Source organism: Mytilus trossulus, chromosome 2, assembly GCF_036588685.1.
Source record: "Mytilus trossulus isolate FHL-02 chromosome 2, PNRI_Mtr1.1.1.hap1, whole genome shotgun sequence".
Lineage (NCBI taxonomy): Eukaryota > Metazoa > Mollusca > Bivalvia > Mytilida > Mytilidae > Mytilus > Mytilus trossulus.
In genome coordinates this window covers 83,921,646-83,943,578 of record NC_086374.1, presented here as the reverse complement: position 1 = coordinate 83,943,578, position 21,933 = coordinate 83,921,646, and the positions used below count along the sequence as shown (strand labels likewise).

The 21,933-nt window shown below is 32.5% G+C and overlaps 1 protein-coding gene across 1 annotated transcript; it reads right to left on the bottom strand.

Annotated features, from left to right (window-relative positions):
• Positions 1-350: 350 nt before the first annotated feature.
• On the bottom strand, positions 351-3,590 carry LOC134708188 (uncharacterized). The gene is made up of 2 exons (XM_063568523.1): positions 3,478-3,590; positions 351-1,891 (listed from the first exon to the last, which is right to left on the bottom strand). Exons 1-2 carry the CDS (start codon positions 3,493-3,495, stop codon positions 932-934), a joined length of 978 nt encoding a protein of 325 aa, XP_063424593.1. The 5' UTR covers positions 3,496-3,590; the 3' UTR covers positions 351-931.
• Positions 3,591-21,933: the final 18,343 nt, after the last annotated feature.

The following is a 21,933-nucleotide window of genomic DNA, read 5'->3' as shown; positions in this document are numbered from 1 at the left end:
CATCAATGTAGGTCAAACGTATACTCATGTTATACAGTGTTCATATGTGGATACTTAATCTGATAAGTTAAAATTATTTTTCAATCAAGATAAAGACCATACTGCAATAAGTGTTGATTGTAACATTGTTGAATATTGGGCCAACACTCAATTGATGAAGGAACCAACAGACATTGCTTTCAATTGTTCTCAAAGAAAACAATATATACTGAATACATGGTCATCCTCAACTGGCAATACAAATGTATGCTACTTTGAAACGATTTGAAATATTCTCAGAAGAGTGTTTTTGGCTCAATAGCCATCGAAAAATGCATCACAGCTTTGGATAAATAATAAGTAAAAATAAATTAATTTTAAATATTTTATTTTTATTATTTTTGTAGGATTTTTTTTTAACTTTTTTTTTCTCATCATATTCATAAATAAATAAATATTCTATCTACATACAATAAACATTCATAACATATAAATACATTCTTAGTTCATACACATAAAATCTGTCCACTCTCTCATTTGCATATGATTAAATTATGATTCACAATCAGTGACACAATGACATGTAAAATTTTGACATGGTTCGCTGATTCATACATTCATGAACAATGCACTCTCATCCAACAAAGACATTTTCCCGATCCATACTAAAGTCAATTAATTTTTCCCATTCACTCATTATTTGATTAAAAGTTTGTATTGTTCGATTTGTAAAGGCAGTGTTGTTATTGATCTCCCATTTAACCGTTAAAGTGTCACTTAAAATCAATCGATAAAACCAGTGTGTACCTGTGTACTACCATCTTGGGTAAACAATTTATTTATCTGGATTAAATCCAAAGTTAAGTCCGGTCAAACCTATTTATAAGTCTTTGGCAAGGATGGACGAAATGAGCGATTTGTTTTGCAACCAATAAATCACTAACCATGATTATCATACAGTTAATGCTATTGGAGTTGGCATGGTAACCGAGTCCACAACGTTCGAACCACAATAAATATTTCCTTTGTCACTAAGTCCGTGATATCCACTTATTGATTTTGTTGTGTTTAAATTAGTGTAGAACACTTCGTCGTTTTCTTCGTCGCTATCTTCATCGTCCGCTTCGTCGTCTGCATCATCGTTTGTTGTCCGAGACATTTCTTCACAAAGACCACCTAAACTTGTATTAAATACATTTACTAAAGTTGTCATTTGAGAACAGTCTGTTTGCATATCCTCTGCATCTTCGTTAAAGTCAGAAAGTTTTTCATCACATTCCAAACGTCGTTTTTTAATCACGATTACATCATGATCATCCTCTGTTTGTGATTGATCATGATCATGCCTTCGTTTACTAACGCACCTAGAACAGTTGCTGACGTAATCGTTGACCTCATTCGAATCAGTACATTGACTCTCAGAGAGAACATGTCCATTGTGATGCGTATATGTCACTTCACATTTTTCCGTTGTATTATCACAAAGAGGATTGTCTGAATCATTTTCATTGTCCAGTTTAGAACATTTTGGCGGTGCATTTTCTTTGTCTTCTTGACATGGTCTGTTGACTCTATAATCAGTTTCTAATCGCGACCTTTTTACCGCTAGGCTATTGTGTGTACTCAACTGTAAACTTGTAGTATTTGAAACAGAAGAATTTTGATTACTTATCTGTTGATTTGAATGTCCAATTTTAGAATCCGAATTCTGTTGAGCCTTCTTTGCAAGCATTGTTTGTAAATTTTCCATCATATAGGCACTCCGTGCTTTATGTAATACACTAGCTACGAGTAAGTTTTTATGTAAGTTTATCCCTCCACGTTTCTGCCTTGATGCTGCAATCTTTCCCAATGAAAGTGCAATCAGTCTTTGATATTCTGTAGCCATTATATTCTTTCCGAACAGACTTTCCTAAAAGTAAACAATAAGTCCTAGTAATTAATACAATATTTGATCACTGTTTGATAGCGATGTGATCTACACGCGTATAGCGTAGTTAATGAGCAATAACACATACAACATCCTGTTTTGATATCTTAGACTGCCCTGTCTGCCGGACAACCAATCAAAAATAAGAGAAAATCGTGACGTAGAAATTGTGACCAATCACAAACCAGGAAACACGCAAGAATTTCCCTAACATGTGTTCGGCTAAAAATAGATTGACCTCCAAATAAAGAAAAACAAAAATATCGTCATAGCGCCGAGTTCATTCACTGCAACTGAGTCACGCTATGAGGCGTTGAACAGTGACTTGTCCGATCGGGTTTTTAACCACAGGCCCACAGAATTTAACAAAGAAAAAAATCTTCCCTCGAAAAATGTTATATATGGGGATGGTATATTTAAACAGATGAATTTAAAGAATTACACATATTGAAATATACAAGGTTACATGAATAATTAGTAATTTATGTAGTGTACAACCCATTCATAAATCATTTCCTGGAGGAAATACACGTTACAAGTATTTCCTCAGTATGACTGTGATTTCCACACATATCATCGATTAATCAATCATCATGCTATCATTATTAAACAATGTAATTGTTTTCTGTCCTACGCACAAATAACCCAAGGAAAAAACTAATATTAAATATAACGGTATATTGGGATTCTAACTGATAAATTATCTTTAAACACACACATAATTATGTAACGGGCTGAATATGATTATGAAGTGAAGGAAACGAATTGAAAAAAAAGAGAAAATGTTTATTGAAGTGTGAAGCTAATTTTATTTGCGCTTTTGGTTTATGTCCAGGGATCAATATCTAGGACTCGCATATTAATTATGTAATTGAAATACCAGATTGTAAACACACACACCATGTTAGCCAGGCATAACCATTATCAGATCAGCTATGATTATAATAACATGTAACTTGATATATTTTATCTCTTGTTAGAATAATAATTTATAAAATCCGATTATAATAATCAAAGATATGACCTAACTCAGCTAAAACGCCTCGCCCAATGTATTAAACAACTAGAATTTTCCCTTTTGGTAATTTCCTTGTTATAAGGGGGAATTTCTGAGAAATGGCACATGACTAAAATATAGCAGCAAGGAATTGTATATTTAAATATTCAATACGCAAACCTCTTAGCAAACCTATAGGCTATAGTTTGCAAAGAGGTTTGTGAAAAACATATTTAAGGCCGATATTTATAAATAAGTTTCCCTGTGCATATTTTATCACCTCCATGCAGTCTTTGGGCTCAGTCAATGGAAGTACAATCAAGTATATATAATACATCCATGCTCTGTTTTTCGGTAACGTGAATTTGTTTATACATTTTTAATGGCATTGTCAATTTGTGTTATTTCTGCATAAAAATGTAACCAGGATCAAATTATTTCTTTCACGATAAAAGTGTCTTGTATTAATCACTGTTAAATTTAGTCGCCCCGCTTATACATTAATTTTAGTTATTATAATCATAAACATAAAATATTTGAGTGTAAAAATAAGTTCCTAAAAATAACTTACCATGATTAGTTTTTCCATTTCGATGTTGTTTGACAAATGGGTAATTTATTGAATACAAAGGTTTTTATGAAATTTATCTGTCAGAACTGGATTTTTCCAGTAATACGCTTTATCTAATTTTAACTGTCTAAAAATAGAACATAGTAAAACCCAAATATAGATCTAGAAATTGCCGGTAATCACTTTTTTAGGACTCTTTGACTATTGTGAAAGTTTTCTTTATTAATTACGCAATTTACAAATATGCGCAAGCATAATCATGTGCATAATTAAGCTCAGTCATATTGGCAACATAATTCTTAATAGAATGGCACTTGTATATGTTTTAGTATTTAAGCTAATGATATTTTACTGTTAGTTCTAATATACAATATTTTTATCGAGCCTGCGACTTTAGTTGCAGAAAGCTCGACATTTGGATAGTGATCCGGCGGCGGCGGCGGTGTTAGCTCACTTCTTAAAAGCTTTATATTTTAGTAGGTGGAAGACCTGGATGCTTCATTTTTTGTATATAGATGCCTCATGTTACAAAGTTTCCGTCAGTCACATGGCCAATGTCCTTGACCTCATTTTCATGGTTCAGTGACTACTTGAAAAAAAAGTTAAGACTTTTTGTAATGTTTAATTCTGTCTTATTAGTAGTAATAGGATAACTATATTTGGTATGTGCGTACCTTGCAAGGTCCTCATGCCTGTCAGACAGTTTTCACTTGACCTCGACCTCATTTCATGGATCAGTGAACAAGGTTAAGTTTTGGTGGTCATGTCAATAACTCAGATACTATAAGCAACAATAGGTCTTGTATATTTGGTGTATGGAAGGACTGTAAGGTGTACATGTCCAACTGGCAAGTGTGATCTGACCTTGACCTTATTTTTATGGTTCAGTGGTTATAGTTAAGTTTTTTGTGTTTTGGTCTGTTTTTCTTACACTGTATGCAATAGGTCTTCTATATTTGGTGTATGGAATGATTGTAAGGTGTGCATGTCTAGCTGGCAGGTGTCATCTGACCTTGACCTCAATTTCATGGTTCAATAGTCAAAGTTAAGTTTTTGAGTTTTGGTCTTTTTTTTTCTAATTCTTATTCTATATGCAATAGGTCAACTATATTTGGTGGATGGAAATATTTTATGATCTAATTGTCAGTTGCGCACGTTTTATTTTACCATGACCTCCTTTTCACGGTTCATTGCTCACTGCCTGGCATTGTCCATCTGACCTTGACCTTATTTTTTAATGGTTCATTAGTCAATGTTTAGTTTTCTTCGATAATGTTAAGTTTATGTGACAGTTGTAATAAAGCTTTATATTTAGGACTATCTACAAAATATCAATGATTAGTAAAGAAGGCGAGACATTTCAGAGTGTGCACTCTTGTTTTATAAATGTTATCAAATATTTCATGTTATACGCAATGTTTTATATGTATATTGGAATTATAATGTTATACAAGTGGTGAGAATTTAATAAAATATTGAATCTTCAAGTTGAATCTATTAAATTTGTGTATGATTCATCATGTTAATTGTTAAATTAAAATTTATAATGCAGTTTTTCATAATTAGACCACCTGTTGTCTAATTTGTTAATTGTATTCACACCAAAGACAATAATAAGATTAGTTAGATTGCTTTCGATTCCCAAACGAATTTCAACGTAGACCTAATCTTAATTAAAAACGTTGTTCTGAGTTTCATTTTCCGTCAAAATCTAACAGATCATAACATGCAAAAATGAGTGGAATAAAAAGTATTTCCTTTTCCTGCTTGCTGAATTTTAAATTTGACGGTGATAGTTCTTACATAATATAAAAAAGAAGATGTGGTAAGATTGCCAATGAGACAACTATCCACAAAAGACTAAAATGACACAAACATTAACAACTATAGGTCACCGTACGGCCTTCAACAATGAACAAAGCCCATACCGCATAGTCAGCTATAAGGCCCGATAAGACGATGTAAAACTGCTAGAAAATTCCTTCTCTAAAAATTTGGAATTTTAAATATTGTAACAGTCATGCACATTGAGAGTAACTTAATTTAAAAAGTCCAAGTATTAAATCTACAAGATTTGTATCTAAATTCATGTCTCTTTTTAGCAGCTCTCACGATAGGTTAGAACGGCACTGGACTCATCTTTTGAATATTTAAAAAAAAAATGCATATCATTGCATCCAAATAGCAGCCTATCCGGTGCAGTGCATGCATAAAGTGCAATAATGCTAGTGTTTTTATTTTTTTTATTTATATGATTGCTTGATTATTTAATTTGTAACGCTTTTTTGTTTCTTTATTATCTGCATGGTGTGCTTAATATTCGTAATCAAACTTTGTTTTAATAAATACTTTCTTTTAAAATTAAGTTTCCCATAAATATGACTGAAACTAATCTTCGACTAGCTGTCAGTAACTGTGAGCACTCTAAGATCTGTATACTTATTATCTTTTTGTTATGGGTTGTATAAGTACCGTGCCACCTCCACTCTTTTTTTATATGCAGCTCTGCTTTGGATCAAATTGATAAGTTAAGCCCTTTTCAACTGATTTGTATGGTTTCTTTGTATGTTGTTCTGCAGTTCACAACTGAACAAGATTAGGGGAGTTGGCGTCGACCGTCAAACTACTTTATTCTATAATTCTATGTTGCTTGTACATAGACAAGGTCCTGGGATTCGGTGGATATCGTTTGTTGATGTATATCATATTTTTTTTTATAATAATTTTGTACAGCGCATAATCGAGCCGTTACTGAGTTTTCTCATTTGAAGTGTTATTACATTTGTCATTACGGGGCTTTTTAAAGCTTCAACACAGCGGCCGAGTAATTCTTGAACACAACGCGTGCATGTATATAAGATGAAGACGATTTTTACTTGTTTTTGGCTCCGCCATGTTGGGATGGTGTTAACTGCAATTACCATGATAAATTTAACACCAGTGGAACAGCAAGCTATATAAATGGTCACATAATAGCTAGTGTAAAGAAAATAAACAGGAAAACCAACTATATAAACTCAGATCTAAAAAAAACATGGTTAACCCCGTCGCATTTATGCGCCCGTGTCCAAAGTCAGGAGCATTGAGTATTAATTTGTTAATCATTTAGTTCATTTATATTTTTTTTAGAGTTTAGTGTGATTGTTCATTTTCTTTATATTCTCATCTGTAACTATGTGCTATTGTGTCCCTATAATAGGTACATACATGCACGTACATGTACTGTCATATATAATTGTAACCATGCACTCAATGACCTCTTAATTTGATAAAACTTATATTGTTTTGTATAGGATATGATCCTTGTGTTCTATTTTATTCTACTATACAATGACCGCCTTCAACAAATTGAAGATTATGTAATAGGAGGGAACTTACAACAAGACATAGATTGATATACAGTATACAAAATAAAAAAATATATAGGAAAAATGAAAAATGCTTTGTATAATAAAGTTTGATGTCAAAGTTGAGTTAATATCGATGCTTTGAAATATTTGAAAGACTTTAGAGTCTACTGAATTGCAATTTACAATGTTATCGGGTAGTTTGTTCCAGCTGTAATAAAAAGTTCTTGGAAAAATGAATTCTTTTCTGTACTGTGTTTTGCAGGATGGAATTTGTAAGCTGTTCAATTTATTATGTCTTGTTTTATTTTTTTGAGCGATTAATTCATTATTTTTAGGTATATTTATGTATGAACTGAATTTTAATGTGCGTATTGTTATGCGTTTACTTTTCTACATTGGTTAGAGGTATTAGGGGGGGTTGAGATATCACAAACATGTTTAACCCCGCCGCATTTTTGCGCCTGTCCCAAGTCAGAAGCCTCTGGCCTTTGTTAGTCTTGTATTATTTTAATTTTAGTTTCTTGTGTACAATTTGGAAATTAGTATGGCGTTCATTATCACTGAACTAGTATATATTTGTTTAGGGGCCAGCTGAAGGACGCCTCCGGTTGCGGGAATTTCTTGCTACATTGAAGACCTGTTGGTGACCTTCTGCTGTTGTTTTTTTTTTATTTGGTCGGGTTGTTGTCTCTTTGACACATTCCCCATTTCCATTCTCAATTTTATTGCAATCTTTTCATGTTCAATTTTATAAACATATACTTATATTGAGCCTGTTCTTTTGTCAGAGAGGCTGCGCCATTTAGTGTTGTAACATGTTTCCAACGCTTGAGGGTTTGCTGTATTTGTTGGTATCATAGAGCGCAGCCCTCCTTTGAACCTTTTTTGGAACACATGCTTGTTTATTTATTGTGTTTGTTGTTAATGGCAATCCATATATTGTGTTTTATATGAATAAGCTATTTGAATGTTACTTTCTTGAAAATACTATGTGAACTGATCTGATATAAAGTTGCTCTCACTAAATGTGACTAGAATGAAAAACATGTTTACTGTTATAAGTGTTTAACAACAATGTACTTTAATAGAATATGTGCTAATAAATGTGGGCTTCGTCAGTGTGGTCGACTTCTAACTTAAAAACTTTGGAATCAATATGTTTTCAAAAGAAAATTAAGAAAAAAAAACAACTGTGAAATCAATAACTAGCCAAATCTAGAAATATGAAAGAATATAATTCCTAAATCTAACAAAAAATGGACTCGGTGAGAAAAATACAATTTCTAGCACAATGTTATCGATACTAAAATTAACTCAGATACTATATTTAAATATTTTTGAAATTGGGTAAAAAGATTTAATTTTATATTTCCAACTTCAAATCTTAATTGGTTATACAAATGATTTAAACAATTAGTCCTTAGGCCACTTCTTACGATAAGATTTTCAAAAACCGGTCAATACTGGTATACTGGTATTGCTCAGGCCAGCTTTAAATTCAGGGAAAATACTGGATAATACTGGTCAATGCGGGTGATAGTTTGATAAGCCGTTACTATGGGAAAGATAACAGTTCCCACCTGCTTAAAGGGATAGTAGCTACGATTTTGACAAAATTATGAACAAGTTTTTAAGCTGCAAAAATCAAAGATATGTACTAAAAATAGGCAATAAGATCGCTAGAATGTTTTCAAAAACTGCAGAAGTGTTAATAATTGATAATTTAACGTGTTGCGTGCCTGTTCATCTCATTAATTATGCATCGGGTTTACTTCCCGAACTTTGCCGACACAGCGAGTGAGCTAACCAAGATAATAATAGATATAAACACGTGCTTTTTGTTTTCTTACGTATTTGATAATTACTTTATTTTAAACGTACATATTTGACGCCATTTATCAAATTATGTAAATAAAAAATATAACAAAAACCGGCATATTATTCCAACCCAAGATTCTCTAGCAATGGCGATATTATACACTTGTTATTACATTTGTATGACCAAACCATGCCGATAACGTATACACGTGTTAGGTTAGTGTGTTGAATAGGGGCCTCCGTGAAGGATACAAGTGAAGAACAATACTAAATTGTAGCCGTTGATTTCCATTTTTTCTAAGGTGGGAGAATCCTGCCCGTAAATTTATCAACATATTTTGACAATAATGAACACGTTGCGATTTATTTTCATATGATCTGGAATTTTTATGTAATGTAAAAGTTAACAAGTTACGCAAACAGTCGGCTACAGTCACTTCTGTTTGACTTTGCCTACGTCGCAGGTGTTTTGAGTGATTTTAATTATCGATCTCATCGCCGTTTTTTATTTTTAATTTACAATAATTTGTCTGCACCTCTTTTTTGTTTCTTTTCTCGCAGAAACTGTAAATTCACGTACCATTTCCGCGATAACATTTCCCTGTTCGACAAGTTTCCCTTCGAGGCACAATGTGCGATTGCGCATTGGGAACAGAAGAGTTCAAATCAACATAGGTCATATGAATAAGGGTTGGGCTTAACATCGAATTATTATCTATAGACAAGAAATAAATTTAGGTGTTAAACGTTAAAAAGCTTCTAAATGATAAATGGAGAGTAACCAGTAGTTGTTTTAATCATATTTATAAAACTTTTTGTACAAAATCCGGCATATAGCTTAAAAAAGTAATTTTAATGAAAATCGTAGCTACTATCCGTTTAATTACTAGGACAATATATAGATAATGACAATGCACAGAGTTATTTAATGGTCCAGTTAACAAGTTTTTGAATACTTGATTTTTTTTAAAAATGCTTTGCACAGTTTACAAAAAAAGTCATTTTAAACTCCAATTAAAAAAAAAGTAATGCATGTTTTTTATAACTATAAGGCTAGTTTTTATTATAAAACTTAGTAAAAAATCTTTATTATTTTCTTTTATAAATTTAAAAGAAATTTCATTTTTGAATTGATGGCTTCCAGACAACAATTCGCCGACATGTTTTCCGTATGCAGTTACCTCTTGTAAAATCTGGTGATCGCAATATGCAAGTGCGAAGGGAAAACCCCAACTGGCAGAGAGAGTTAACTGCATATCCATGCTTCTTTGGTGATTGTTTACAAAGGTGACAATCGGTAAACTTCGGCTTCAAAGCAAGACCATTAATTAGTTGCCATATTTTCACAACAACAATAAACGAGTGAAATTTTGAACAAATTTACAAAATGGATGCGTAAAAAAAAAGATGAAATCGTAAAATATGCATGACTTATGCTTTCCTTCTATTGGCAAACATGTCATGACATTTTAATTATATATATTCTTGCTGCGTTGAAGACCCATTGGTTGTTATGGGCTGTTTCTGCAATGTTGTCAGGTTGTTGTCTCTTTGACACATTCCCCTTTCCATGATCATTTCTTTATAGTCATGCTTGATGATTTTGACGCGGACTTTGTACAGCAGTATCTGTGTTATGGATTTCCACTGCATATCAAAAGTATAGATGAAGATGTAGAAGTTATATGTGTCAATGGTGCAACAAATGGATTAATTGACATATGCCTTCCTAACGTCTAGTGGCACATATTTCATGATCATTTGATTTTCAGATATATATTAGTCACACTTTGATACTAGTTATTATATATGTGTCATAGGATGGTATTCAGTATGCATTTGGAAAAAAATCGTGATGTAAAAAGTTAAAAGTGATACTGTCAAGGTCACGTGTTATCAACATTTCGGAATGTTACATGTTTTATTTCAGGAAGTTAAATTTAATGACTTGTAATAATATATTGAAATAAAATATAATGCAGGAAAATCGTTGATGGGAAAAGTATAAATATCCTTATTTCAACTACCTCAACGCTGTTTCGATTGAAGAGGCAGACATTTTTTCCATTTAGATTTACAAATGACAAAATATATATATAGTTGGCTTGGAAAACACTTTCACAAACAATTTCAAAATTGGAATATATTTCAGTGGCGGATCCAGGGTAAGTGTTCCAGGGGTTGAACCCCCTGTTTTTGGACGATCAATGCATTTGAATAGGGACATTTAGTTGGACCCCCCCCCCCCCCCCCCCCCATATATTTTTAGTTGCATTGTTATGCGTTTATAATTTAGTGTATTTCATGAGGTGGTATTGTATGGGCTGCGTAATGCCATGAAGAAGTTTAACTAGCTTTAGTCATGGATGCTCCATTTTAGCAAGTATATTCGTAAAAGGGGTCATGGTAATCTAAAGTTTAACATTTTTGCCGCGATAATGCTAAAACCCAAATATCAATTCTATACGAACGTTCAGATTACGGTTTCTACACATTGGTTTTGTAAAGTATCAACCGTGAGCCTCAATGTGAGCCTTTGTCTAGAGCGGCTTATATTTTAAGATATATACACAGCAACCCCGATAATCTGTTTATCGAAACTATTTTTTTTTCTCCAACTGTAAGAAGTTAAACACTTGTCAAAAGTAAAACGTGATCATGTCTCCTTTCACATTGTTACTTGACAGGTGATATAGAAAAAGGAAAGCAATTTCTTGATCATACTCGCAAATATCCTGTGGTTTATTTGACAATAAACATGAATGAAAAGAGCATGCTGACTCTCCAAGAGATAAAAACGTGCGTCACAATTATTGTAATCGACAACAAATACATTTCCAGCAGTATAACTTGAACTTTGTGGAAATCTGTTAATTTCTTGCTCTTCAAGTTGCCAGTGACGGACTTAACCTATAGATTTCAACCCACCCTCTTTTAATTCAGACCAGTGGACTACATACACGCACATAAAATATCAAACAGGAAAAGTCATAACAGGAAAAACAATTAACATTTAAAATATGCATTAACAATTAATAGTACTGTTTTATGTGGTTTGTTTGTTCCCGGTGGTAGCATCCTTCTAGTTTGAACAGACAGTAGATTATCCCTCTGCCCGCCAGAAATGATATAGTACATTATGTAATATTTCAGCAAATTTTAATTGGTATTCTAACGAAAGAAATAGCCCGGAATAATGTAGACCGGTATTTGTCTAATTTTTTGTTCCGAAATTTCAAGTATACACACGGGTGCTCCGGAAGGGTTAAGCAGATCATGATCCATAAGACGCAATGGGGTAAATTTGTATTCGATACACTATGAAGTCGTTATCCAAATACATATATATTATTGTCGATGCATATTGATAGTTTTCAATAATTTAGGCGATTTTATCATATGCTATCGAAAAACATAATAAATGCATGGTATATAATTCCACATATGTAAGTTTTTATGTAAAAAGAATTTATAGAATGAAAATACCTATTGTCGCAGGAAATATTGTTTAGTCACGTTCTAGGATGTGACAACATGGCACAAATCATGAGGGCTACTATTAAATTAGTCAGTATCCGGTTAGTCTGAAACCGGAAACTTGAAGAAGCTTATACCAATTGCATTTTTCTGGAAACTATTTATAAACTAACATGAAACTTTCATTTTAATTTCTGTTGTGAATCAAGCAGGTTAAAAGTTTCACAGTATTTGAAATACAAAGACAGGCTGACCAGTACTTATACGAATCAATGTAAACTGACCGGTCCTATGAATAAACTTATTCTTAAAGGTTATCAAGTTACCAATATAGTATAAGATCTTTATCAGTACGAACATTGATTTTATTTTTGAAAGTTTAATACATGACTTAACATGTATATTATTAACCAGTAATTAAGACGTATCGTCCTGCATCCTGTTGATATTTATATGCTGCCAATGGCATATCTCAAGGTCAGGCTATTCCCAGACTGCTTATGACGTTTTAAATCTAAATCCGTTATCGGTGAACTGCTGGATATTTAAGTGAGTGAAACATGGTCAATTTATTAGTAGAATCTGGGCGTTGAACTTGCTTTTAGTATAGATCTACGAGTACACTTAAGTCGGTACTCTGTGTCCAAGGTCATTTTAAAATTTCGATTTGTGATTTGTTCCGATCTGATGATCGAGTTCCCTTTCGACTAGTTTTATATAGTGTGTTCTGTTGACACCACTGCCTCAGGTTAGTGGGAGAATTGAACTCTTACAAACATTTCAAACCCCGCCACATTATTTGTGTGCTTATTACGAGCTATGCAGGAACCTGTAATCATCCAGTGGTTTGTTTTGGTTTATTTGTGCCATATATTTGTTCCTGAATAATGATAAACATGAGTTGGTTTTCTATCAAGGTTTTTTCTTACTTTGTATCCAAGATCTGGGAGCCCTTTATTAGCTACCACACTGTATGAGTTCTGCTAAAGTATCATCAAACCTGTTGTTTTTACATCATTGCCCTTTGTTTTTATGGTACAGGCATTCGTCTCCGAATTTTCCCCCCTATACACATTGTACTTTTATGTTATATATAAAAGTTTAAAAAAGGAAAAAAAAAACAAAAGTCAGAGACGAGTGCCTGTGTTTTATGGTGGATAATTGTTTCATGATAAAACGAGGAGATGTGGCATGATTACAATTTTTGTCTGAACGATATGAATGAATGTAAAAATATATATATTAAGGTCACCTACGGCATTCAAAACTACATCTCCTTGTTTTTATATGGGACAAATCTTTAAATTTGATATTTTGGATAAAACTAGTTCTTACACAATAATTCAAGGTTTAAAGTACCTGTTTCTTCATGCTTTAACTATTTAATAGACAATTTAAGTGGAATAGTTCAAATGGAAATATACGAAAACATTATCATGAACAAAGGTGTTAGATATATAATACTTTCTGTTAAGTTTGTACAGGTAGATATAATATGTAACAAAGATACAAGATTTGACAAGTTATATACAATATAATTCAGGTATCACAAATTTACCTATTTGACCCACTTAACTGCAGGACACTGACCTTAATAGTAAAACTAATGGGAGTAGTATACCTTTAGGACATGAGTGTCATGTGCATCAGGAGCACTAGAGGTTAACAGGAAGCCAAATTTTCAGGTTGACATAACTCAAGTGAGGTTGTTGACAATATAAGCAGGGCATAGTCACAGGAAGTTATTGGGTTAGGTCGTTTACCGACTTCATGTCAACCAACTAAAAAAGGATGTACATGTTCTTCCATTTACTAGTTCTAAATTTTGGCATAGTATTTTTTTTCGATAAGACAAATCCCCAGGACAAATCTAGTACTCACATACAGATTTTTGATGTCAAAGTACGTAGGGTTTTGGGGTGCAAAGTATGTATATTTTTTTGGGGTGCAAAGTATGTATATTTTTTTGGGGTGCAAAGTATGTATATTTGTTTTGGGTGCAATCGATGGAAACAAAACTAGTAGATATCAAAAGTACCACAACAAGGAGTCGATGATTTTGAATATTTACAACCATAACTGAAATCAAATGAAAACCTGACTAAAAAGTTACTTCTAACATCGAAATATTTTGTTTAGATAAAAAAAACAATTTAAGTGATTTAAGAAAAAAAATTGACATCTTTACTATGAAAGTACTGACTCATGCAAACCAAGAAGTCTGAATAGAGAGAAATTTAAATGTTTAAAACGTTACATTCCTTATAGGTCACACTTGATGTACCGAGACGGTCAAAATACCTTGTAAAATGTAGACAACACACCTAGTAACATACAAGAAATAGATCAATCATTGTCGGCCATACAAAAAATACAGAAAGTGCATTGGATTTTAATATATAATAAATACGTCTACCTATTTCTGCATATGACAATTATTAAACCGCAACTATATTTGAAATTGCATATATGCAAAAGTTAGAGGATAGTGAAAGTAAAACCTCAACCAAAAGATATAACAAGACAAAATTAGACGCTATCAATCAACGCAATAATGAAAAACAGCAACCATATTCCCGACTTAATGCAGACATTTTCGACGACAATGGTGGGTTAACCCTGGTTTGATAGCTACCTAAAAATTCCACTTCATTAAGCCGATGGCCAAGATGGACAACACAAAAATTCACCAAGCACATTCAGCTGAAGAGTTCGGTCCAGCAATAATAAAAAAGGCATGATTACGATTCATTAAAAATATCCTATTAAAGAACAGACACGACTATGGATAAAATCAATTAAACAAGTATCTGGTCTTAGGGAGGGATAAATGTACAAATAGAACACATTATCTCTAATTCAAACCAAAAAATCTTTGAAATCGACACTATCAAGATACATTTATTTCTTGATTGACACCATATTTGTTACGTTTGTGTGATGATTTTTCAACAAACAGTCGGCATTCCCATGAGACCCAACAGTGTTTCTGTTATTGCCTTCTTTTTATCCTTTATTCATATGATGCTGACGTCATACAGTAGCATCCTAAGAAGAATGAAAGTACGCTAGCATTACCGTTGAACTTCACTTTTCTCTTTGAAGATGATTTCCTCTCATTAAATCATTCAAAGTTATAGGACTATTGAACCTATATATGCTGAACGCATATGTATATACCATTATAAATATCAGAAACATCTATTTATTCAGATTTATTAAAGTTATTTATACATTGAATATATTATACCGTTATTTCCATTGAATGCAATTAATCTAAGACGTCAAGACAATAATGACTACCTCAAAATCCAATTTAATGCAATGATTGCTGGTTTGCCTTTGTAACACTTAAGTCGTATCAATCGTTGATTATATTGTGCTGTTGCAATTTGCATACAGAGTACAGCGGAACATTCATGCTGAGTTTGTTTTCATAATGGGTGCAACTATAAATTTCAGAATAATCAGTGTACAAGTATAACACCTTTGTACATTTATTCTTAACTGCTGTCTAATATAAATTATATGAGTTTTAATTAGAATCATAACGAATTGATACATTTATCAATGTTAGCGTCGAATTACTAAATAATTATCCTGTTCACATTGCGTTTTACTCAAGGTGTAATACCACCATTGATTGTCCCCTATTAGTCTTTGTTAAATTTGCACTTTCAAAAAATTGTGCAGAATTTATCTTTGTTTCAAATAAAAAAAAAAATTGGCATGAGTAAAGTTTTATCCTGTCCAGTTCTATAGAAAAAGTTTCACATAACATTTCATTGCATATAAGAAAATAACCATCATTGGAAGTTAACCAATCAAATTTCTCCCCTTATTCTATCTGTGTATAAGGTTTAGTCACCATGTAACCTCAAAATTACAAAATTTTCTATAGAAATCACAAATAAAAAATAATGGTGTTTTGAAATACCCAAGACATATGTTTATGACACAGAAATAGTTTTACTGCAATAAAATGTAGGATTAATTACCTACAACGGTCAAATTCAAGGGAATATTTTTTAGACCTACTTTCGTATGCAACCGGATGTGACGTACCATGATTTAGTGGTATTACACCTCAAATAGTTATCAAAAGTACCAGGATTATAATTTAGTACGCCACACGCACGTTTCGTCTACATAAGACTCATCAGTGACGCTCATATCAAAATATTTTTAAAGCCAAACAAGTACAAAGTTGAAGTGCATTAAGGATCCAAAATTCCAAAAAAGTTGTGCCAAATACGGCTATGGTAATCTATGCCTGGGATAAGAAAATCCTTAGTTTTACGAAAAATTCAAAGTTTTGTAAACAGGAGATTTATAAAATTTATAAACAAAGCATAATCAAAACCTTTAGATATTCAGTGCTCATCAACTTCGAAGTTGGGTTGGCCTTCCAGCAGTTGGATCATCACTGATGTGAGTTATTTAGATAAAAAGACGCGTCTGGCAAATAAAGGCAACAGTAGTATACCGCTGTTCGAAATTCATCAATCGATAAATCTCACGTGTTCCTCACATCTCTGTTTTATGCTAAAAACATACCTACCTATACTTTTCGATACTTATATTTTGGAATGTTAAAAGATCGTGTTTTTCTATAAATATAATGTCTTCATTACAATATTTCCATTGAGGTTTCATGTATAACGATTGCTATTAATTGTTATGTTTTGCGCACAGGGACTCGGTTAGCAGATTAAAATTTTGTAAATCAATGTTTTTATTTTATTTTTTATTATTTCCTGTCTATATGCATTACTATATTAACGTATTTAAAGTTGCCATCACTATTTCTTTGTTTTCTGGCAATGTGCAGTTTACTATCCATATCCTTATACTGAAAAAACCTAAAGGGATCTAAGTCGCCATCTTGGATTGCCTTCCCTACTTTAGATAAAAAATAATTAAAAATATTAATAAATTACTCTTTACCTTACAACAGCCATCATTTTCTTCCGAAATTATTCTTCTATCACATGCATATTTTTATTTGTGGATTAACAGAACCCTTACGCAGCTTCAGTTGCATTCGTGTCAGAATATTCAAATTTCCCGGCGAAAGCAACGTATCATTCGGAAACTTCCGGGTTGATGCGTTTACTACAACGATAAATCCTTATAAACAGACGAGTGCTGTCCCCTAACTTCATACCTACGCCACACAAAGATATCCTTCATATCAATTAAATATCAAACAAAAATGACTTTGAATAGTTAGTGCATGTATTGTTTCAATATCAGATTATCCTCCTATACACCTTTCGGAAATAGCGATATTATCGCTATTTCCTCTTGACCCGAGAATCTGTTCCGCTTGAACTATTGGCGTCATACAACAATCACTTTTCCATTGTGGCGTCAGACATTTTGAATTATGACGTCAAAATTTTACGGGACCCTGTGTGATGTCCAGTAATGGCGGACAAATAGCGATAAGGTGTATTCTTCCGCTCATTGAAAATATCAAATGATTGTCCCAAACTATCGGGTTGTATTTCTGACAATCGTCCTGATATTTTTCAAATCATGGATTTATGCAGTACAACACTTATATAATCAGAGGAATATGTATGTATATGGGAAAGGGGCCTTCTGATTGAACTTCATACATGCATGTATATGATAAGTTAATATACTTTTTCAAAGTATTACTCCAAGTTGATCAACCAACCGGCCCTCCCCCTTTTTTATATCCTGTTACTGTTAGTAAACCTTATAAATCCCATTGAACGTGAATATTTTAAGTAACTTCTTCATTTTATTTATGTGTCTACGAAAAGTCAATGATTTATATGTTACCCCGTTTGAAGAAAGGTTCTATTCGTTAACATGGGTAATAATTTTGCGCTCGATATGTAATAATAAATCAGGGGACAGCACTCGTCTATTTATAAGGATTTATCGTTGGGGTAAACGCATCAACCCGGAAGTTTCCGAATGATGCGTTGCTTTCGCCGGGAAATTTGAATATTCTGACACGAATGCAACTGAAGCTGCGTAAGGGTTCTGTTAATCCACAAATCAAAATATGCATGTGATAGAAGAATAATTTCGGAAGAAAATGAGGGCTGTTGTAAGGTATAGAGTAATTTATTAATATTTTTAATTATTTTTTATCTAAAGTAGGGAAGGCAATCCAAGACGGCGACTTAGATCCCTTTAGGTTTTTTCAGTATAAGGATATGGATAGTAAACTGCACATTGCCAGAAAACAAAGAAATAGTGATGGCAACTTTAAATACGTTAATATAGTAATGCAAATAGACAGGAAATAATAAAAAAATAAATAAAAACATTGATTTACAAAATTTTAATCTGCTAACCGAGTCCCTGTGGTTTTGCGTACTCTCATATCTGTGCTTTTGATCTTTAGTGGTTTTGTTTGTTGCTTTTGTGTATTGTTTTGAAATGATGAGTTGAGCCCTTTTCAACTGATCCAATACATGATGGACAGAGGGAAACTGTAAACAGTTACATAATTAATTCAGCCACATACTGCCTGTAGAAGCACAATCTATGGCTTGAAGGATTCTTGATAGTTATTAATAAAACACCACACGAAACCCCGAAAAAAATATCATAATTGATAACAACACTTATATATAATATTTAGAAAACATGTATTAAATCAAGCCGATAAATCAACGCAATGCGTGTACTTACACACAATGAACAATTTCACTGTAAAATACGTCACAGTTCAACTCATTAAATATTTAATCAAAACATTACTACCTGTGACGTACGATAAAGTATTTGACTTGTCAGAAAATCTAAAATAGAAATATCGTTCCTCATTTAGCAACAACATTAAAATAAACAAATGATGCGTTAAAACTATCAACAAGCAGTTTAAGCTAAATATATAATACCTTTCCATGGTAAAGCCCATTGCAGAAATCAGATGTTATATTTTGTAAACACAGCTCTGCTAAGCTAAGCAAAAGTAAGAAGCAAATACAAATGAGCATTCATTCTTATCTCGTATGAGGTTCAAAGGTTGTGTCTAAATTACTTTTTACATCATATGCAGAGATTTGGTCATACTACCCGTATATCAAAAGCTTAATTATAGATACTTTGCAAATACTTATATAAAACTTAAAAAACTTTCAATCTGAGACCAAAAATCAACTCTCCATTTTTTTCTCTCCTTCTAAAAATGTCCTGTACCAAGTCCGGAATATGACAGCTGTTATCAAATTGTCTGACGTCATTATAAGCCTGGTACCTTTGATAACTATAAATGTTTGATGGCGTTTGTTTGTTGTAGTTCAGTGTTTCTGTTGTTCCGTTGTTTTCCTTTTTTATTTTATTTTTTATGGCTAACGTCTTAGTCTTTGGTCTCTGTCGGAGTATTGCCTTATTGCCAATCATACCACATATTCTTATTTGTATATTAACGTGTGCAGGAGAACTAAATCAAAATGATATAAGTTTTAGTAAAATGTTAGTAGAGTGGAAGTAAGCAAGTCATTCAAATCAGGAGTATGACAGTTGTTAACCATTCGTTTGAAGTTTTCATGCTCTTGATTTAACCATTTGGTAATCTGGTAACGGACTGTCCGTTTTTAATTTTCCTCGGAGTTCGGTATGTTTTTTATTTAACTTTTTTCAACTTCGTTTGATGTGATACGATGCAATTATATCACCAAACAAAGACTTACAAAATCACTCGTCATCTGGCTCATTTAAACTCTTCTCTAAAGTGATCGATTGTGATCAAATGTACATCAGAAGTTGCTAATTCTATTACTGGAGTATTATCATTGAACGGCATTAACTTAATCAAACGTACCGGCAATGGGTTTTACCCAATTTGATGCTGAATCATATATGTATATATTGATTTATTATTGTATTTGCTATAAACCAGACAATTGAGACCAAGCTTTGTATGTCGATTTGATGCAGATTTCTAACATCATTTAGATCAAAGAGTTTTAGTTTAAATTCGTTTGGGCTAAAAAATACTGTTGATGTTATTTGATAATAACAAAAGGCTATCACCATAATCCATAACTACAGGACTATAAATGCAACCTAGAAAAGTAAGAAATATTATTACCGAACATTGACTATATCATTGAAAAGTCTACAACTAGCCATATAAAAGGAAGACCAAGTGTTTTACGATACTTAAACTTTATCTAAACAGAATATTAAACGGATGTCTTGAAGGTGGAATCAAGTACATAGCACAAACATTCCGAAAGTTCCAAAAAGAAAAAGTTAACATATAAGAGATATTTCTTGTCAATTTCTTGAAAGATTATCTGACCTTAATTAAGATATTAAGGTACTTTTCAGTAGTGTACCGAGAATCAAGGTTAAAAAAAAAACAGAAATTAACATACACTTATAAATTATTGGGATGCCAAATGATTTTAATATAATGCAATTCCTCAAACGTAATCCAAAAAAAAATAACTTCATATGTGACAAGTGTTTCATTGTGTTTTTTCTCTCTCGTTCTCTCTTTACTGTAATAATGCACCATTTAAAATCAAGCGATCATTATACACTTAAAAGGTAGAACGCCATTTAAAGTATGCATTCGTAATGAATTATTTATCTAAACCAAATATTGAGTCTATCAAATTCGATATAAGTCTACGTTCTACATTCTTTAAATTTTAAATGTCAATCAAGTACGGCAAAGTGAGCACCGGTATATCACCTGTGTACGTAATATCAGTATACGTCACAGAATTTTGTAATCTGAATATAAAGTGAAGAAATGGGACCAATGGAATTAGGCTTTGTGGAAATACAACGAGGTGCCCTAAAGAGTAGTAGTTTCATTAGTAAAAATATAATACCAAAAAAAATGTCAATGAATCAATTATCTCCCAAAGTCAAAATGAAGGGCAAATAGAAAAAAAGTAAGATAACAAAACTAACGAACTACGAGAAAAAAAAATCAACGGAAAGTTCCTGTTTAAAAAGCAAAATCAAAAGCTCAAACACGTCAAAGAATTGGATAACAACTGTCATATTCCTGACTTGGTACAAGCATGTTATCATGAGAAAACTTATACGTATTTTAAGCAAGCTTATGGCATTCTCTAAACAACGAGAAAAGACCATACCGTATTGTCCGCTATAACAGACACTGACGTATTAACATGGATAAATGTGACGTGAAAACCAGAAAAAGTGCTATATGTTAAAATACAAAACAAATTGCAAAATAAAATCAGTTATTACGAAATAAGAGATGTTGTACATGGTTGTCAAATTGTAACCTGTTGTCAAAAGAAATAGAAGAATTAAATAAACTCATCATAGATACCAGGACTAAATTAGTATACGCCAGACGCGCGTTTAGAAACCATTGTTTGTCAAATAAGCACAACAGAGGTGAACTGTACAATTAACGTTGTGCGTTGAACAAAGTATCCATGGAATTCATATATATTGGGTTTGGGGCCTATGGTTTGAAGATGGTGCAAAATCTCAATCTTAAAGATGAAAACGTATGAATAAAAGGAAACGTTTGTTATACATCAATGAAACAGAAACACAACGACAACAACAATAAACGTGTCCATAAGAGTAATTCAGAATTATGTGCAAACTTAATTACATAGAAGAAGAATCATATCATTTTTGTGTAGATTGTAAATAACAAAAATGCCAAACTCCATGTAAAATTAAAAACAGAAAGTAAGAAATCAAATGGCAAAATGAAAAAAAAGAGCTCAAACTCATTAAAAGAATATGTAACAACTGTTATATTCCTGCCTTGGTACAGACATGTTCCTATGTAGAACATGGTGTATTCAAACTAGTT